We start from the raw sequence: 13,438 nt of genomic DNA on the forward strand, positions 1-13,438 counted from the left end.
TGACTTTATAGATGTATGTATGCCTAGTAATAAGCTCCTCAGGCTTTGAGCCATCCTAAGAAGGCAAGTGCCTACTTTACCTGTTGGTTAGGTCCACTTTGCATGATTAGTTTGGAGATGGGAATCTTATTTGAACCACCCCTGTTAGTAAGGCAGAGACAAACACATAACTCACAGATTTTTTGGGTCAGTAGCTGCTATCCTAGGAGATGTCAATAGGAAAGCCTACCTTTTTCCTCTCTTGCCACTGTTGTCAATTCAGACCTGCCCAGATCTTCTGGAAGTAATGGTCAGGACACAAAGAGCAGTAGAACTTAGCTTCAGATTCTTGCAAACCAATGAACATTAGATTCAGAATAACTCAGAAGAGACCATTTAAGTAGAATTGGGCTTTGATTTATTTTTAGGGTCTTAGATATGTATTTTGACAACCTGTATTTTTGGTGGGGCTTTTGATGCTTTATTGACTACCTTTTTATGGTCTTCTAGTGATCATAGCTTTAAAAAGACAGCAAGCATATCTACAGATGACAGTTATCTTCAGGGAGAGGGAAATGGCAAATATCAGGCGAAAACAGGATGAAGTAAATTTTTCACCCTGAAGGGCCAAAGAAATCATTATAGTTATCTGACAGCCCTCAGTCCCTTGGCACATGACCTGTTCCCTGACTGCTTCATTGCTATTTATATGAGCCAGAATCTCTGCCTATTTGCTGGGGGTTGAAATCAGATGGGATCTAAAGGATCTTACATCTTACCTGAGAGGGGGAGGGAATCTGGGAAAGCCTAGTGTCTGCTTTTGACACCCATGATTGCAATTTTTTTTTTCCAGTAGGTGGTATGCATTTGCTGGTGGTGCTCATTTGCTCTTTTCCTTTTCTCTTTCCAACACACACTCACACATGCATGGAAATACACACACACACACACACACACACACACACATACACATACCCCTTCTAAACAACTACCCCCTTCCCACCACCAGTAGGGTAGATTGAAATAGCGGTAACAAGGAACATTGGTCTCTTCCAAGAGATTTCACTACATAGGCAGACTATACTATGAAACAAGGTAACATAAAACAGCTGTCATATATCTAGGGTGAACAAAGACCATGAAATGCGAAATTCGCCATTCCTGCCTCACTCCTGACATTTATTTAAATATAGCAGGTTTCTTGTTGTAAAACAAAAGCTGCCATAGAAATGCTATTTGTCTGATCTAGAGGAAGGTAGCCTACTTTCTTACGGGGCACATGCAAATGCTATTTGCATAGGGATGGTGTGCTTATTTCCAGGTGAGGAATAGGCTCTTGTTCAGTGCCCTTTATTAAAGTTTAAGTGTTGACTTGGCAAACCTTTGCGCAGAGAGAGGGGTAAGGAATGAACTTTTCTCTGAGCTGACCTTTAGGAGCTGTTGGTTTGCCTCAAGCTCTGTCATTAAGCATGGCAGAATGCAGTAATATTTATGAAAGGGTGTAAAAGCTCACTTCGGAATTAGACTTTCCCCTCCCCCCCCCAATTAATCTTTCAGGATCAATCAATATTTTTGACATGTCTGTGTACACGTGTCGTGAATGAGGTTTTTATGTCACCTCCATCAGCAGCTTAAACATCATGTCTTGCAGGAAATCGGTAAATCAAAGAGAATTCCTGGCTCTACTTTCTCCTTATATTCTTCCGCGAACCTGGTCTGATTGTCAGAACTTTCAAACCCCTTCCCATTTTTCCTTTCCCAAAGTAGATTTTCCATTTCAGCCTCCACTAAGAGGAAAAATATAAAAAGCAAAAAGAAAAGAAAATAAAAAGAGGAAAGAAAACAAAGAATAAAGAAATCCATGCATATGTATTAAAATTCTTTCCACTGCCAAACATCTGCTCCCTTTCTGAAGATCATATCATCTTCTTCTTGACTAGGTTGTGCATTTAAGACCTGAAAGCAGTGACCCTGTTGCCTAGCAACCTTGATGCTTAGGCCTCGGCCCCAGTGGTTGAGATGAAAAAAGGTCAATTAATGTGGCAGGCCTGTCCTTATCAATATGCTACTGTGGCACCCACTTTTATTTCTTTACAGTAATATATCATAATAAGTTTTGTAGGTCTTTATACCATGGTTTCTCCTCTTTGAATAAAAGCATAACTAAGACTTGAGGGTATGTCTGATATAACAGAAAATGTAACCATAAAAAAAAAAAACCCAGAATAGAAATCATCTGACTGCTGACTATCCTGCTGAGCTGCCTGAGGCACTTACACATTTCCATTGAGTTATTTTATGATCAGGCCAGTATGTTATTGAAATATTATCTCTTTAGCCTTTCTCATTCTGATAAGAAATGACAGGCTCTCAGAACAGTAATACATACACAGTACAAAATATGGAGCTAGGGACAAAATTCAGCTGGGGCGAGGAACATTGGCTTTGGAGAATTTCCATTAAAATGTATCATCCTTGGGTTGTATTTTAAATAAGACACAGGGTACATTCTAATGGTCTCTTTTAGTTGGGATGAGAATTTGGAGCCTTCTTTTATGATTAAATGTGGTCCAATAATTGAACAACATTAAAGAAACTGTGTGTTATTTTCAAAGACTTGTTTAGACAGGCAATTCCTTCAGCAAATAAGGACATTTTTTTCATGTGTATGATTCACAGGTATCCACAATGCTTGGGGACCTGGCAGATAGGGGTTTATTCAGGGAGGCAAAAGAGGGGGTAATCTGAGGAAACAAAATATCATTTTAAATACTGTTATCCCAAATGCTGGCCAAACTCCTGGATATTGGAAAACTGGAAGTTAGTTGACTTCTAAAATTTAGTGTATGATACCTCATCTATAAGATACCTTATCTTTATTGAAGTTGCTTAGCATGACACTGTGATACATGCATTGGGCTATTGTAACTATTGTATTATTAATATTTATGTATTGATCTTTTTTTAGCTCCAATGTTCGTTTGTATATGCCAAGTAGATCCAAATGTATTGACAAATAAATAAGGGAGGCATCATGGTATAATAGAAAGGGTATTTGACTAGAGGTCTGGAAGCCTAGGTCAAAGTGTCAGCAAGAACTCTGTGATCTTCACTTTCCTTAGCTGAAAATGAAGAGTTTGAAATAGGTGAATTTTAGGTTCCCTGCTGGCTTTAAGACTTCATGACATACTTTCTTGCTACAGATACATAACAAGGTACCTTATATCTATACATAAAAATCATTCAAGATTCCTTAGAAGAAATAACAGAAATAATCTTGTTCAATGACCCTCTGATAATAAACATTAGACAAGGCACATGGCAAGGAGATGTATGCAAAGTATGATATGCACAACTTTGTAGAATTAATATTTTGGCTACTCTAAGGTTCTTCTTTTTTTGTTATTTTTTTGTTGTTTTTTTTGACCTTCTGACCAATGATGCTTGAACACACATAAGTTTAGGTGGCCTAAATAATTAGAACTAGAATCAGGCTAGGTATATTGACCTCCAACAATTTTGATGTTAGCATTCTCATATATTCAAACCATTTCCCCTAAACTTATGGGTATGACTTGTATCTATTTTGCCCCTTTCTGTCTCTGTCTCTGCCTCTGTATTCCTCTGTCTCTGTCTCTGTTTCTCTCTGTCTGTCTCTCTCCTATCTCTGTCTCCCTATCTCTCTCCCCATCTCTCTCTCTCTCTCTCTCTCTCTCTCACACACACACACACACACCCCACACACATTAATGGAGAAGCAGATGTTGTCTCCCTCCTCACAAATGCTATACAGTGAATCATCTTAGCCTCTCTGTAAAATTTTAACTTAATGGAGTCCTGGCATTTCTGATGAGCTGAAGAACTTAATTTTATAGAACAACCTATTGAACAAGCTGTTCTTGGACATTCCCATCTCAACTAAATGTTAAAAGTATTAAAATTCACATTAGCGCAAGAGGAAATTTTGCATGGGTAATCCTTTAATACAGTGTTTTATGGCTCTATTAGCTGCACAGCAGCTGGTGACATGATGAATTTAATCCATTAAAAAATTCAGTAAGAGGTTTAAAAGTCAGCTTTTTAAAACATTATCTTGCTGCAAGGAAAGCGAACTTCTCCTCAGGGCCAGAAACATAGGGGCTTCACACTGTGGCAGGTATAGGAAACGCACTGGCATGACAGGCTTTCATATGCTTATGGATTCACACCTAGAGAGGGGTTATGATGATTAGAAAGAGCCCAGGACATGAGAGACTCCTAAAGGAGAGTGTTTCAGAGTATACCTCCCTCTCTTATCTTTCACTTTTTCCTTCTTTTTTGGACAAAGCTTTGTGCTTACAATAAAAGGTTACCAGGTACTTTAAAAGAGGCATGTATGTTTGTATGAATGAATGAATGAATCTGTCATCTTTCTGTCTATCTATTCATCTATCTATCTATCTATCTATCATCTATCTATCCATCTATGTCTGTACTCATTTGTGTCTGGAGATTTTTAGTATCCTGTTGGAAACTTCCCTTGGAGCTTGTCTTGAGGGCAGTGACAATTTTTGCCTTTCTTTGTATCCCCTGTGCTTACTGTATTGCCTGGCAGACAGTAAGCATTTTATAAATGTTTGTTGATAGATTGGTTGATTGATTGATGATGAGACAATGTTTAAAATCATTTCACATCCTTGGTAAAAAATGTTTTTGAAAAATGATATTGGAGTAGTTAAATGTTTATAGCCTTATCACTAACTGTCATTTCTATTTTCTAATTTAGGGATTGGGGTAAGGGAATAGAGGAACAGGGAGATAAAGTGTCTTATAGAAGTCACATGGGGATTTCATGGCAGAACTGAGAGTAAAACTCAGCTGATTTTCAGTGTTTGAATCCTTGAATCTTAAGTTCTTTACTTTTCTATCTAAATGGGAGATTAGATGAAATTTTACAAGAAGAACATCTCTATTACCATTGTGGACTTAAGGGGTTAGGTAGGCTGAAGCATTCTGAAAGTCAGGAATGTGCTAAAGAGAAGATTTTATTGTTCTGCCTCAAGATGTATTATTGAGCAAAGGAGGCAGTAAATGTCACCTTGGATCAAATCATAAACATTTGCAGAAGAAGCAGTTACAATATGCAAATGCCTGTGAGTTGAAAAATGGGTAGTTTCAATGAGTAGTAATGTATACCTGAGCCATTCATTTATACAATTTTTCTATGCATGTGTGAGTTCCCGCTTGTTTCTGTCCTCATTTAGCCTAACTATGAATCATAGACATAGAATTGGAAAGGGCCATAGTGATCTTTTTAGGTCAGCCTTTCCACACATTTTACAGGTAAGGATACCGAGGCCCAGAGATGGTAAATGATGTACCCAAATATAGTGAGTGGCAGAGTCAAGATTCACACCCAGGTCCTCTAAGTCTAGTATTTAAAAAAAATTAAACAATAAAAACAAAAAAAGGAAATTGGTATCATGGGTACAACAGAGCTGGCCCAAAGACAGGAAGACCTGGGGTTAAGTCCTACTTCTCACCTGTTCAATTGAACAAATAGAGTCAGAAAATATTTAAGCACCTTCTATGTGTCAAGCATTGTGTTAAGCAATAGGGATACAAAAGAAAGGAAAAAAAAACCCCAAAACCAAACAAAACAAAAATCCACTCCCCTCAAAGAGTTCATAGGAGGAGGAGATGAGGGGGACAGCCAGTGAGATTTGAAGTGGAATCTGAAGATGGAGGGTTTTTATATTTGAGGAGAAGCAAGAAGGCTCTTGTCACTGCATACAGACAGTGTGTGGTAGAATGTCTGTGGAATAAGATGTGAGAATGCTGGAAAGCTAGGAAAGGGTCAGATAATGAAGAATGTTAAAAGTCAAACAGAACCTTTTATATTTGATCCTGGAGGTAAGGGGGAGCCACTAGAGTTGACTGAATGGGGGTTGGGCTGAGGTAAAATGGTCAGACCTGTGCTTTGGGGAGGTCAATTTGGCAGCTAAGTGCATATTCAAGTAATGGGTTGTTTTGGACATTTTTAGTTTATGAAATGTAGTTTTATTTTATTTCTTAAACTCAGAATTTTTTTTTAAAAAGTGTAGCTAGGTGCTCTTTTCCCACATGTAACATGAGTTGTCCTTGTATAGCTTGAAGGGAGGCAGAGCAGACATCTCTCTTACCTCTTCTCCCCTCCCCCTACCTCCTTCTCCAAGGGACACTTTAATGCCTGATAGGAAGGGAAGCCAGAAATTGGGACCAGAGGCCCTCTGTTCTCCTTAGAGAGGTGGGATACCAGCTGGCATTAAATCTGTCTGCTCCCTTCAATATTATCAGTCTAGGAGATCTGATCAGGTATAAGCTTATTTCTGATTTCTGTTCAATTTTGGGATGGAAGGAGGATCTCAAGCTCTATATCCAATGCTTGACCCCTTTCCCACCAAAATACCAGTTCCACAGTTCCACAATGAACATACATGTATACATACATACATAAATAGATATAGTAATTAGCCAAGAAAACCCATTTATTGGTAGCAAAACAGAAATTAGAGAAGGAACAGGAGAATATATGTCAGACAATACAGAGTGGAGGAACCGTGCCATTGAAAGTGAGGTCGCTAAGTTCAACCAAGGGAGAGAGCCATAGATCTCACCCAAGAGAAAGTTCCTCCAAATCTCTAGCATAGCAAGCTGGGACTAGGGATAAGGTGGAGACTACCTGCTTCTCTCAAGTCTTGCCAGAGTCTTCTCTTTCAGCTACCTGAAGTGGCGTTGACTTCTTCCATCTTGCCTCTTGTATCTGGAAGCCAGAAACACCCAACAGAATATGAATCTCAAAAGGAACTTAAAGAAAACTAATGAGAGGGAAGCAGTCATTCACACCATCTTCACCTTACCCCTCATACAAGGCAGGGCATTTATGTCCCTCAGTGAGGAAAGAATTCCATACCACTGGGCTTTGGGACTAGGGTTACAGATGTCTATGAAGCACCAGTCGGAGGTATCTAATGGATAGTTGGAGATACAAGATGGAGGTAAGGAAAAAGGTCAGGGCTAGACAAATAGATCTAAGAATCATTAGCATAGTGAATAATAGAATTCCCTTGGAGCTGATGAGATCACCAAGGAAAATAGTATAAAGGAGATGAGAAGAGGGCCCAGGACAGAATCCTGAGTGTTTCCTATACTTAGCTGAAGATCTCACAAAGGAGACTGAGGAGTGATCAGACAGGTAGGAGGAGAATCAAGAGAGGCAAGTGTCCAGAAAATTTAGAGAGAAGAGGGTGATTAACAGTATGAAAGGCTGCAGAGAGGTGAAAGAACTAGAATTAAGAAAAGGCTATGAGGTTTGGCAATTAAGAGATTATTGTTAAAGAGCATGTTAATGAAAAAATATTAGTATTATACTCTAATCATTATTATAGTACTGTACTCTGACATGTCTGTTGGCAATTAAAAAACTAATTTAGCATTATTTTAATCCAGGCATTGTTTTGCTTTGAGAGAAAACTGTTAAATGAACATAGTACCTTTATGTTGGCTATCTCTCTCCGAAATGAGACATTTTGGAAGTAATAAAGGAATACTGAACAAAGAAAATTTCACAATGTGATAAAATAGAGTTATATAGCTTAGGCTAAGTTTTGTTATTTTGCCTCATCAATCTAGAATCATGGTTACTTAGCTTTTGGGCATACCCTTGAAGGATCAATTTCCCCAAACCATTCAATCCTTTTTTTTGACCACTCCCCTCAAGGGCTCTCTTTAACAGGTGGTCACAGATGACCTGAAATATTTTAAGAGACCTTCTCCCTCTGATCAATACCATAATCCCTTCAGGGGAAAAGAGGATGTCAGCATCTTAAATAGACAAGAGGTATTTATGCCTCTAAATCTGGTTACCATCTTTTATCTGTTTTCCAGTGTCTTAATTTTCATTCTTAACCTTTCACCTACTTTCCAAAAAGCAAGGGATTAGACCTAAGAGAAAGGTGGGGGAAAGGATTTTAGTGGAAGGTGTTATTTTTTGAGTAATTTGATAAATAGTAGTAACAACAATAATGTAATCTTTCTTCCTGGTAAGTTTGAAAAATGTTTAGATGAAGAAATATTTATTTCTTAATCTTTTCAGCTGAACTAAAAAGGAAGTTTTAACATGTTTCCAACAAGCACATACTGACTATGTGGCTCTAGACTAAGGCCCTTTCACAGGTCTACACAGCTTAAGCTTTAAGGCTTCTCTTAGAGTCCTAGCTCCAATTAGATATTGTGAGTAAAGGAGCCATGCCACAAAGGTGGCAACTGAATCAAGAATGTCCAAAAGCCTGTCAAATCTGACTCAGCCTTTCAGCCTTTCTGAAGTTTCCCCCAGTTCTAGCTATATGGTCAGTTTAAAAAGACTGCGTGGTCAGAGTAGAGGCAGCTACAGAATATCTTTGCAGACTCTATAGTTTCTCCAAGGTACTTCTATTTCACATTATCACATCTCTCCTGGAAGCAGGTTCCTCAAGCCTCTCTGTGTAGAGGGACACTGTTCCACATTCTCTGACCACATACCAAGTCCCATAACAGATTTTTTACAAATCAAAGTTCATTTGTTTTGTGTTGGTCCTTTATAGTTGTTTGGGAAGCAAACTAAAAGGTCAGAGACTGAGGCCATATCTAAATACAGCCTAAATAGGAAAGTTTGGCAAACTGGGTCTGTCTGGAAGCACTATAAGTATGTTCTTTACATGACAGATAATTCTAGGGTACTGCTAAGAGTGGAACCTGACTGAATAACTTTGTTGTTAGGTTGCTTAGCTCAGTTTACGTTGCCTCATGGAAACTGGGCCTTTGATAGAGCTTTGTAGGATGATGACAAATATCTAATTTGGAGGGAAACCTTCTGGGTGGCATGATCTTTTGTGTTCAAGCTGGATTTAGTTAGTATTTCTACACTTTGGAGGGGAACTAAGCCCAATAAGACTAGGTATTTCTACTTTCTAGATGCTATAAAATAAGTCAAAAAGTATAAATTATACAACAAGAAATCATTTTTGACAGATTATTTTAACTCTGGAATGGGGAAGCTGTGGACTCATCTTTATTGAATTTTTTAAAAGATAGGTTAGGTTAGAGAAAAAGGAATGGAATAAAAGCTTTTAGCCCATTGGGTATATTCTTTATGGAGAATTTATGAAAACACATGGCTAAGAATCACTCATGTGAGCAAGTGTAGAAGGGGAAGGAAAGATGATCTGTAAAAATGGAGATAATATCCCACAAAAGTAAGATCATGGATCCATTGATATGTTGAAGTAAATCTAGTTAATCATTATCTAATCCAGGAGTTCTTATCATGTTTGTTATGAACCCTTTTTACAGTTTGGGGAAGCATAGGGACCCCTTGTCAGAATAATGTTTTAAAATGAATAAATTAAAATACATAGGATTGCCAAGGAGATAAATTGCAGTGAAATAATTATGAAAATACTTTTTAAAAAAGCAAGTTCCAAGACCCCAAGATAAAATGCCTGGAGGCATTAATTAATCACCTGTTATTCAGAAACTGGAAGTCCAATTTCAAGATTATCTAACCTTCCAGGTAGGTGGCAGGGTGAATAGTGCTCCAGGCCTGGAGTTAGGAAGACTCATCTTCCTGAGGTTGGATCTGGCCTCACACTTAGTAGCTGTGTGACCCTGGGCAAGTAACTTACCCTGTTTGCATCAGGTTCCTCATCTATAAAATATACTACAGAAAGAAATGCAAACCACTTCAATATCCTTGCCAAGACAACTCCAAATGGGTTCACAAAGAGATAGACTTGACTGAAAAATGACTGAAGAAGTTTCCTCCTTGTGTTTTGTTTTCCATTTTTCAGTTTGATTTTGTCCACTTCAGGGCTTGATCACACCTCATTAAGGTGACTGTAGAGAGGGCAGAAAAATAAAAATTCAGTTTAAATTATTTTTCCATTTGCTGGTAGTCCAGGTAAGAGGTTTCATCAGGAAAAAGTTTGAAATTATGAACAGCATGATGTTTTAAATGATCTGGGTGATTCTTTATCTCCTTCTATCTCAAAGAATTGAAAAACCAAATGGAAAAGTGCTCTGAAGAAAATAATTGCCTAAGAATTAGGACTGAACAAATGGAAGCTAGTGATGTTATGAGAAACCAAGACACATTAAAGCAAATCCAAATGAATAAAAAAAATAGAGGGCAATGTGAAATATCTTCTTGAAAAAACAACTGACCTGGAAAATAGATCCAGGATAGATAATTTGAAAATCATTGGACTGCCTGAAAAACATGATCAAAAAAAGAGCTTAGACATCATCTTCCAAGAGATTGTCAGGAAAAATTGCCCTGATATTCTAGAAACAGCAGGTAAAATGGAAATTGAAAGAATCCACCGATCACCTCCTGAAAGAGATCCCAAAAAGAAAACTTCCAGGAACATTATAACCAAATTCCAGAGCTCCTAGGTCAAGGAGAAAATATTGCAAGCAACCAGAAAGAAACAGTTCAAGTACTATGGAACCATGGTCAGGATAACACAAGATCTAGCAGGTTCTACATTAAAGAATCAGAGGGCATGGAATATGATATTACAGAGGGCAAAAGAATTGGGATTACAACCAAGAATCACCTACCCAGAAAAACTTTCAGGGGAAAAAATGGGACTTTATTGAAAAAGAGGACTTTCAGGTATTTGTATTGAAAAGACCTGAACTGAATGGAAAATTTCACTTTCAAATACAAGACCCTAGAGAAGCATAAAAAGGTAAATAGGAAAAATGAGTAGGTTAAACTGGGGGGCAGTTAGGTGGCACAGTGGATAAATCACTGGCCCTAGATTCAGAAGGACCTGAGTTCAAATCTGGCCTTAGACATTTGACTCTTACTAGCTTTGTGACCCTGGACAAGTCACTTAACCCTCATTGACCCACCAAAACTTTAAAAAAAAGGTTATGCTGTTTATATTCCTACATGGGAAGATGATACACCTAACTCATAATAACTTTCTCAGTATTAGGGCAGATGATAGGAATAAATTTTGACACAGGGCATAGGTGGGAATTGATTCTGAAGGGATGATATCTATAAAGCATTTATTTTTTGTTTATTGTTTCTTGGGGCAGTTAGGGTTGGGTGGCATGCCTGGGGATGCAGAGTTGGTGAGTGTCTTGTGTCTGAGACTGTATTTGGTCTTGGGTTCTTCTGAGTCCATGGAATACTTTGTCCACTGTGTCACCTAGATGCCCCATGATGACATCTTCAGGGTAAAATTGAGGGGAGAAAGGAATGCACTGGGGGAGGGGGAAGAGGAGAGGTAGAATGGGGTGTAATCTCACATGAAAGAAGCAAGAAAGGGCTTATTGAGTGGGGGGAGAGATGGGGGAGGAGTGAGGCAGCGAATGAGCCTTACACTAATCAGAATTGGCTCAAAGACCTTAATCTCATCAGAGTTGGCTCAAGGAGGGAATAACATGCTCACTTAATTGGGTGGAGTAATCTATCGAACCCTGCAGGAAAGTAGGAGGGGAAGGGGATAAGGAAGGAGGGGTGAAAGAAGGGATGGCAGAGTGGAGGAGGTAGCAGTCAAAAGCAATACACATTTGAGGAGAGATAGGGTAAAAGAAGATAGAAAATAGGGTAAATATCATGGGGAAGGAATAGGATGGAAGGAAACAGTTAATAGTAACTGTGAAAAACATTTTGAAGCAGAGGCAAGAGTAATATAAGATGATGATGATTGATTGATGGATAGATGGTTTGATGATGATCGGATGAAGCTGATGACTGATTGATGATGAGGAATGATTGATGAGGAAGAGGATTGAATTATGAAGATGAGGATTGATTGAGGATGATGATGAGGACTGGTGGTTGATGATTGACTGGTGATGATGACAAAAAGTATGGTGCTTACTTTTCTGGGCTATTGTGAAGAAAATTCTTAGGTATAAGGTACTATATAAATGTTATCTATTACTGTTGCAATAATCAACCTCATGGGTTTATTGTAAGGAAATATCTCTTTAAAGTACTATATAAATGTAGTTTACTACAAAAAATGATGAGCAGGATGCTATCAGAAAGACCTGGAATGACCTGCATGAGCTGATGCAAAGTGAAATGTACTGTATACAAAATAACAGCAATATTGTAAGATTATCTGCTGTGAATGACTTGGTTATTTTCAGCAATGCAATGATCCAAAACAACTCTGAAGGCCTTATGAAATATAAAGTCCATCTACAGAGAGAGAACTGATGGTGTCTGAATATAGATTGAAGCATGATTTTTTTTGTTAGTTCCTTTATCTGAAGTTTTGTTTTGTCTGTTTGCTTTCACAACCTGGCTAATGTGGAAATGTTTTGCATGACTGTTCATGTATAGCTTATATTGAATTGACTGAGTTCTTAGTGGGGGGAGGAAGGGAGGAAGAGAATTTGGAACACAACATTTTTAAAAAATTGATGTCAAAATTTGTATTTTACATGTAATTTGGGAAAATAAAATTCCAAATTATCTCAAGGATTTGAAAATTGACTGAAGTTTGGATGTTTCCATGATGTAGAGGATAGACCTAGAGCACAAAGGGACCTTTCAGGTCACATCTTACAGATGAGGAAAATGAAGTCAAGAGAAGCTAACAGATTTGACTAGTCATTTATTTAGAGGCAGAACAGGAATGAGAACCTAGCTTTCCTGACTCCTGACCCAATATTCTTTTCACAACATCATGTTGGGGCAGCAGTATGATGTCCTCAGTAATGAATTTACCTTTAGTCTTGTCTCAGGAATTGGCACTTTGAGAGTGGAAAACCTGACAACTAGACTATTTATGTGAGCAAAATAGAATGAACATTTGAAGTAATTATCTAATATAGTGAAAACAATTCCCAGTATTAAAGCATGAGAGGTCTTTGAGGTGGGGGTGCTAGATTTTTTGAATTGGCTTTTTTATTGATAATATCAATCAATCATTGAGTCAAGAGCCTACTATGTGTCAGGCACTGTGCAAGATGTTGGCCATACAAATGCAAATCATAACAGTCCCTGCCCTCAAAGATCTTACGTTCTATCATGAGAGAAACTATTACACAAGTAATTATATGCAAAAGATACACAAGAAAAATTGAAGGCTATTTCAGGACATAGAAAGGCACTAACATCTTGGGGAATCTGGAAAGGCCTCATGTAGAAAGAATGCTTGAGCTGAGCTTTTAATCTAGGGACACTAAAGGAGAGCATTCCAGGCATGAAGAGAGGAGATAGAATATTGTATGTAAGGATAGCAAGAATGCTATTAATGCAATCTTGACTAGACTATCACATCTGTGAAGGGAGTAATGCATAATAAGCCTAAGCTGGATTTAAATAGAAATAGAAAAGTTTCTATCTGATCCTGGAGTTTATTGATCAGGAGAATGATATGGTCATACCTGTACTCCAGGAATGGCACATTGACAGCTGCATGGAAGATGG

The 13,438-nt window shown here is 38.1% G+C and overlaps 1 protein-coding gene across 1 annotated transcript in view; it reads left to right on the top strand.

Moving 5' to 3' along the window:
- The first annotated feature begins 6,989 nt into the window (after nt 1–6,989).
- The window catches only part of LOC122746835 (BAG family molecular chaperone regulator 3-like), a 146,359-nt gene continuing 139,910 nt past the window's right edge, over nt 6,990–13,438 (top strand). The window contains exons 1-2 of the mRNA XM_043992871.1: nt 6,990–6,995; nt 7,733–7,837. Of these exons, the coding sequence (XP_043848806.1) occupies nt 6,990–6,995; nt 7,733–7,837 (111 nt within the window). The remainder of the gene's footprint in view (nt 6,996–7,732; nt 7,838–13,438) is intronic.

Source organism: Dromiciops gliroides, chromosome 1 (genome assembly GCF_019393635.1).
Source record: "Dromiciops gliroides isolate mDroGli1 chromosome 1, mDroGli1.pri, whole genome shotgun sequence".
Classification (NCBI taxonomy): Eukaryota; Metazoa; Chordata; class Mammalia; order Microbiotheria; family Microbiotheriidae; genus Dromiciops; species Dromiciops gliroides.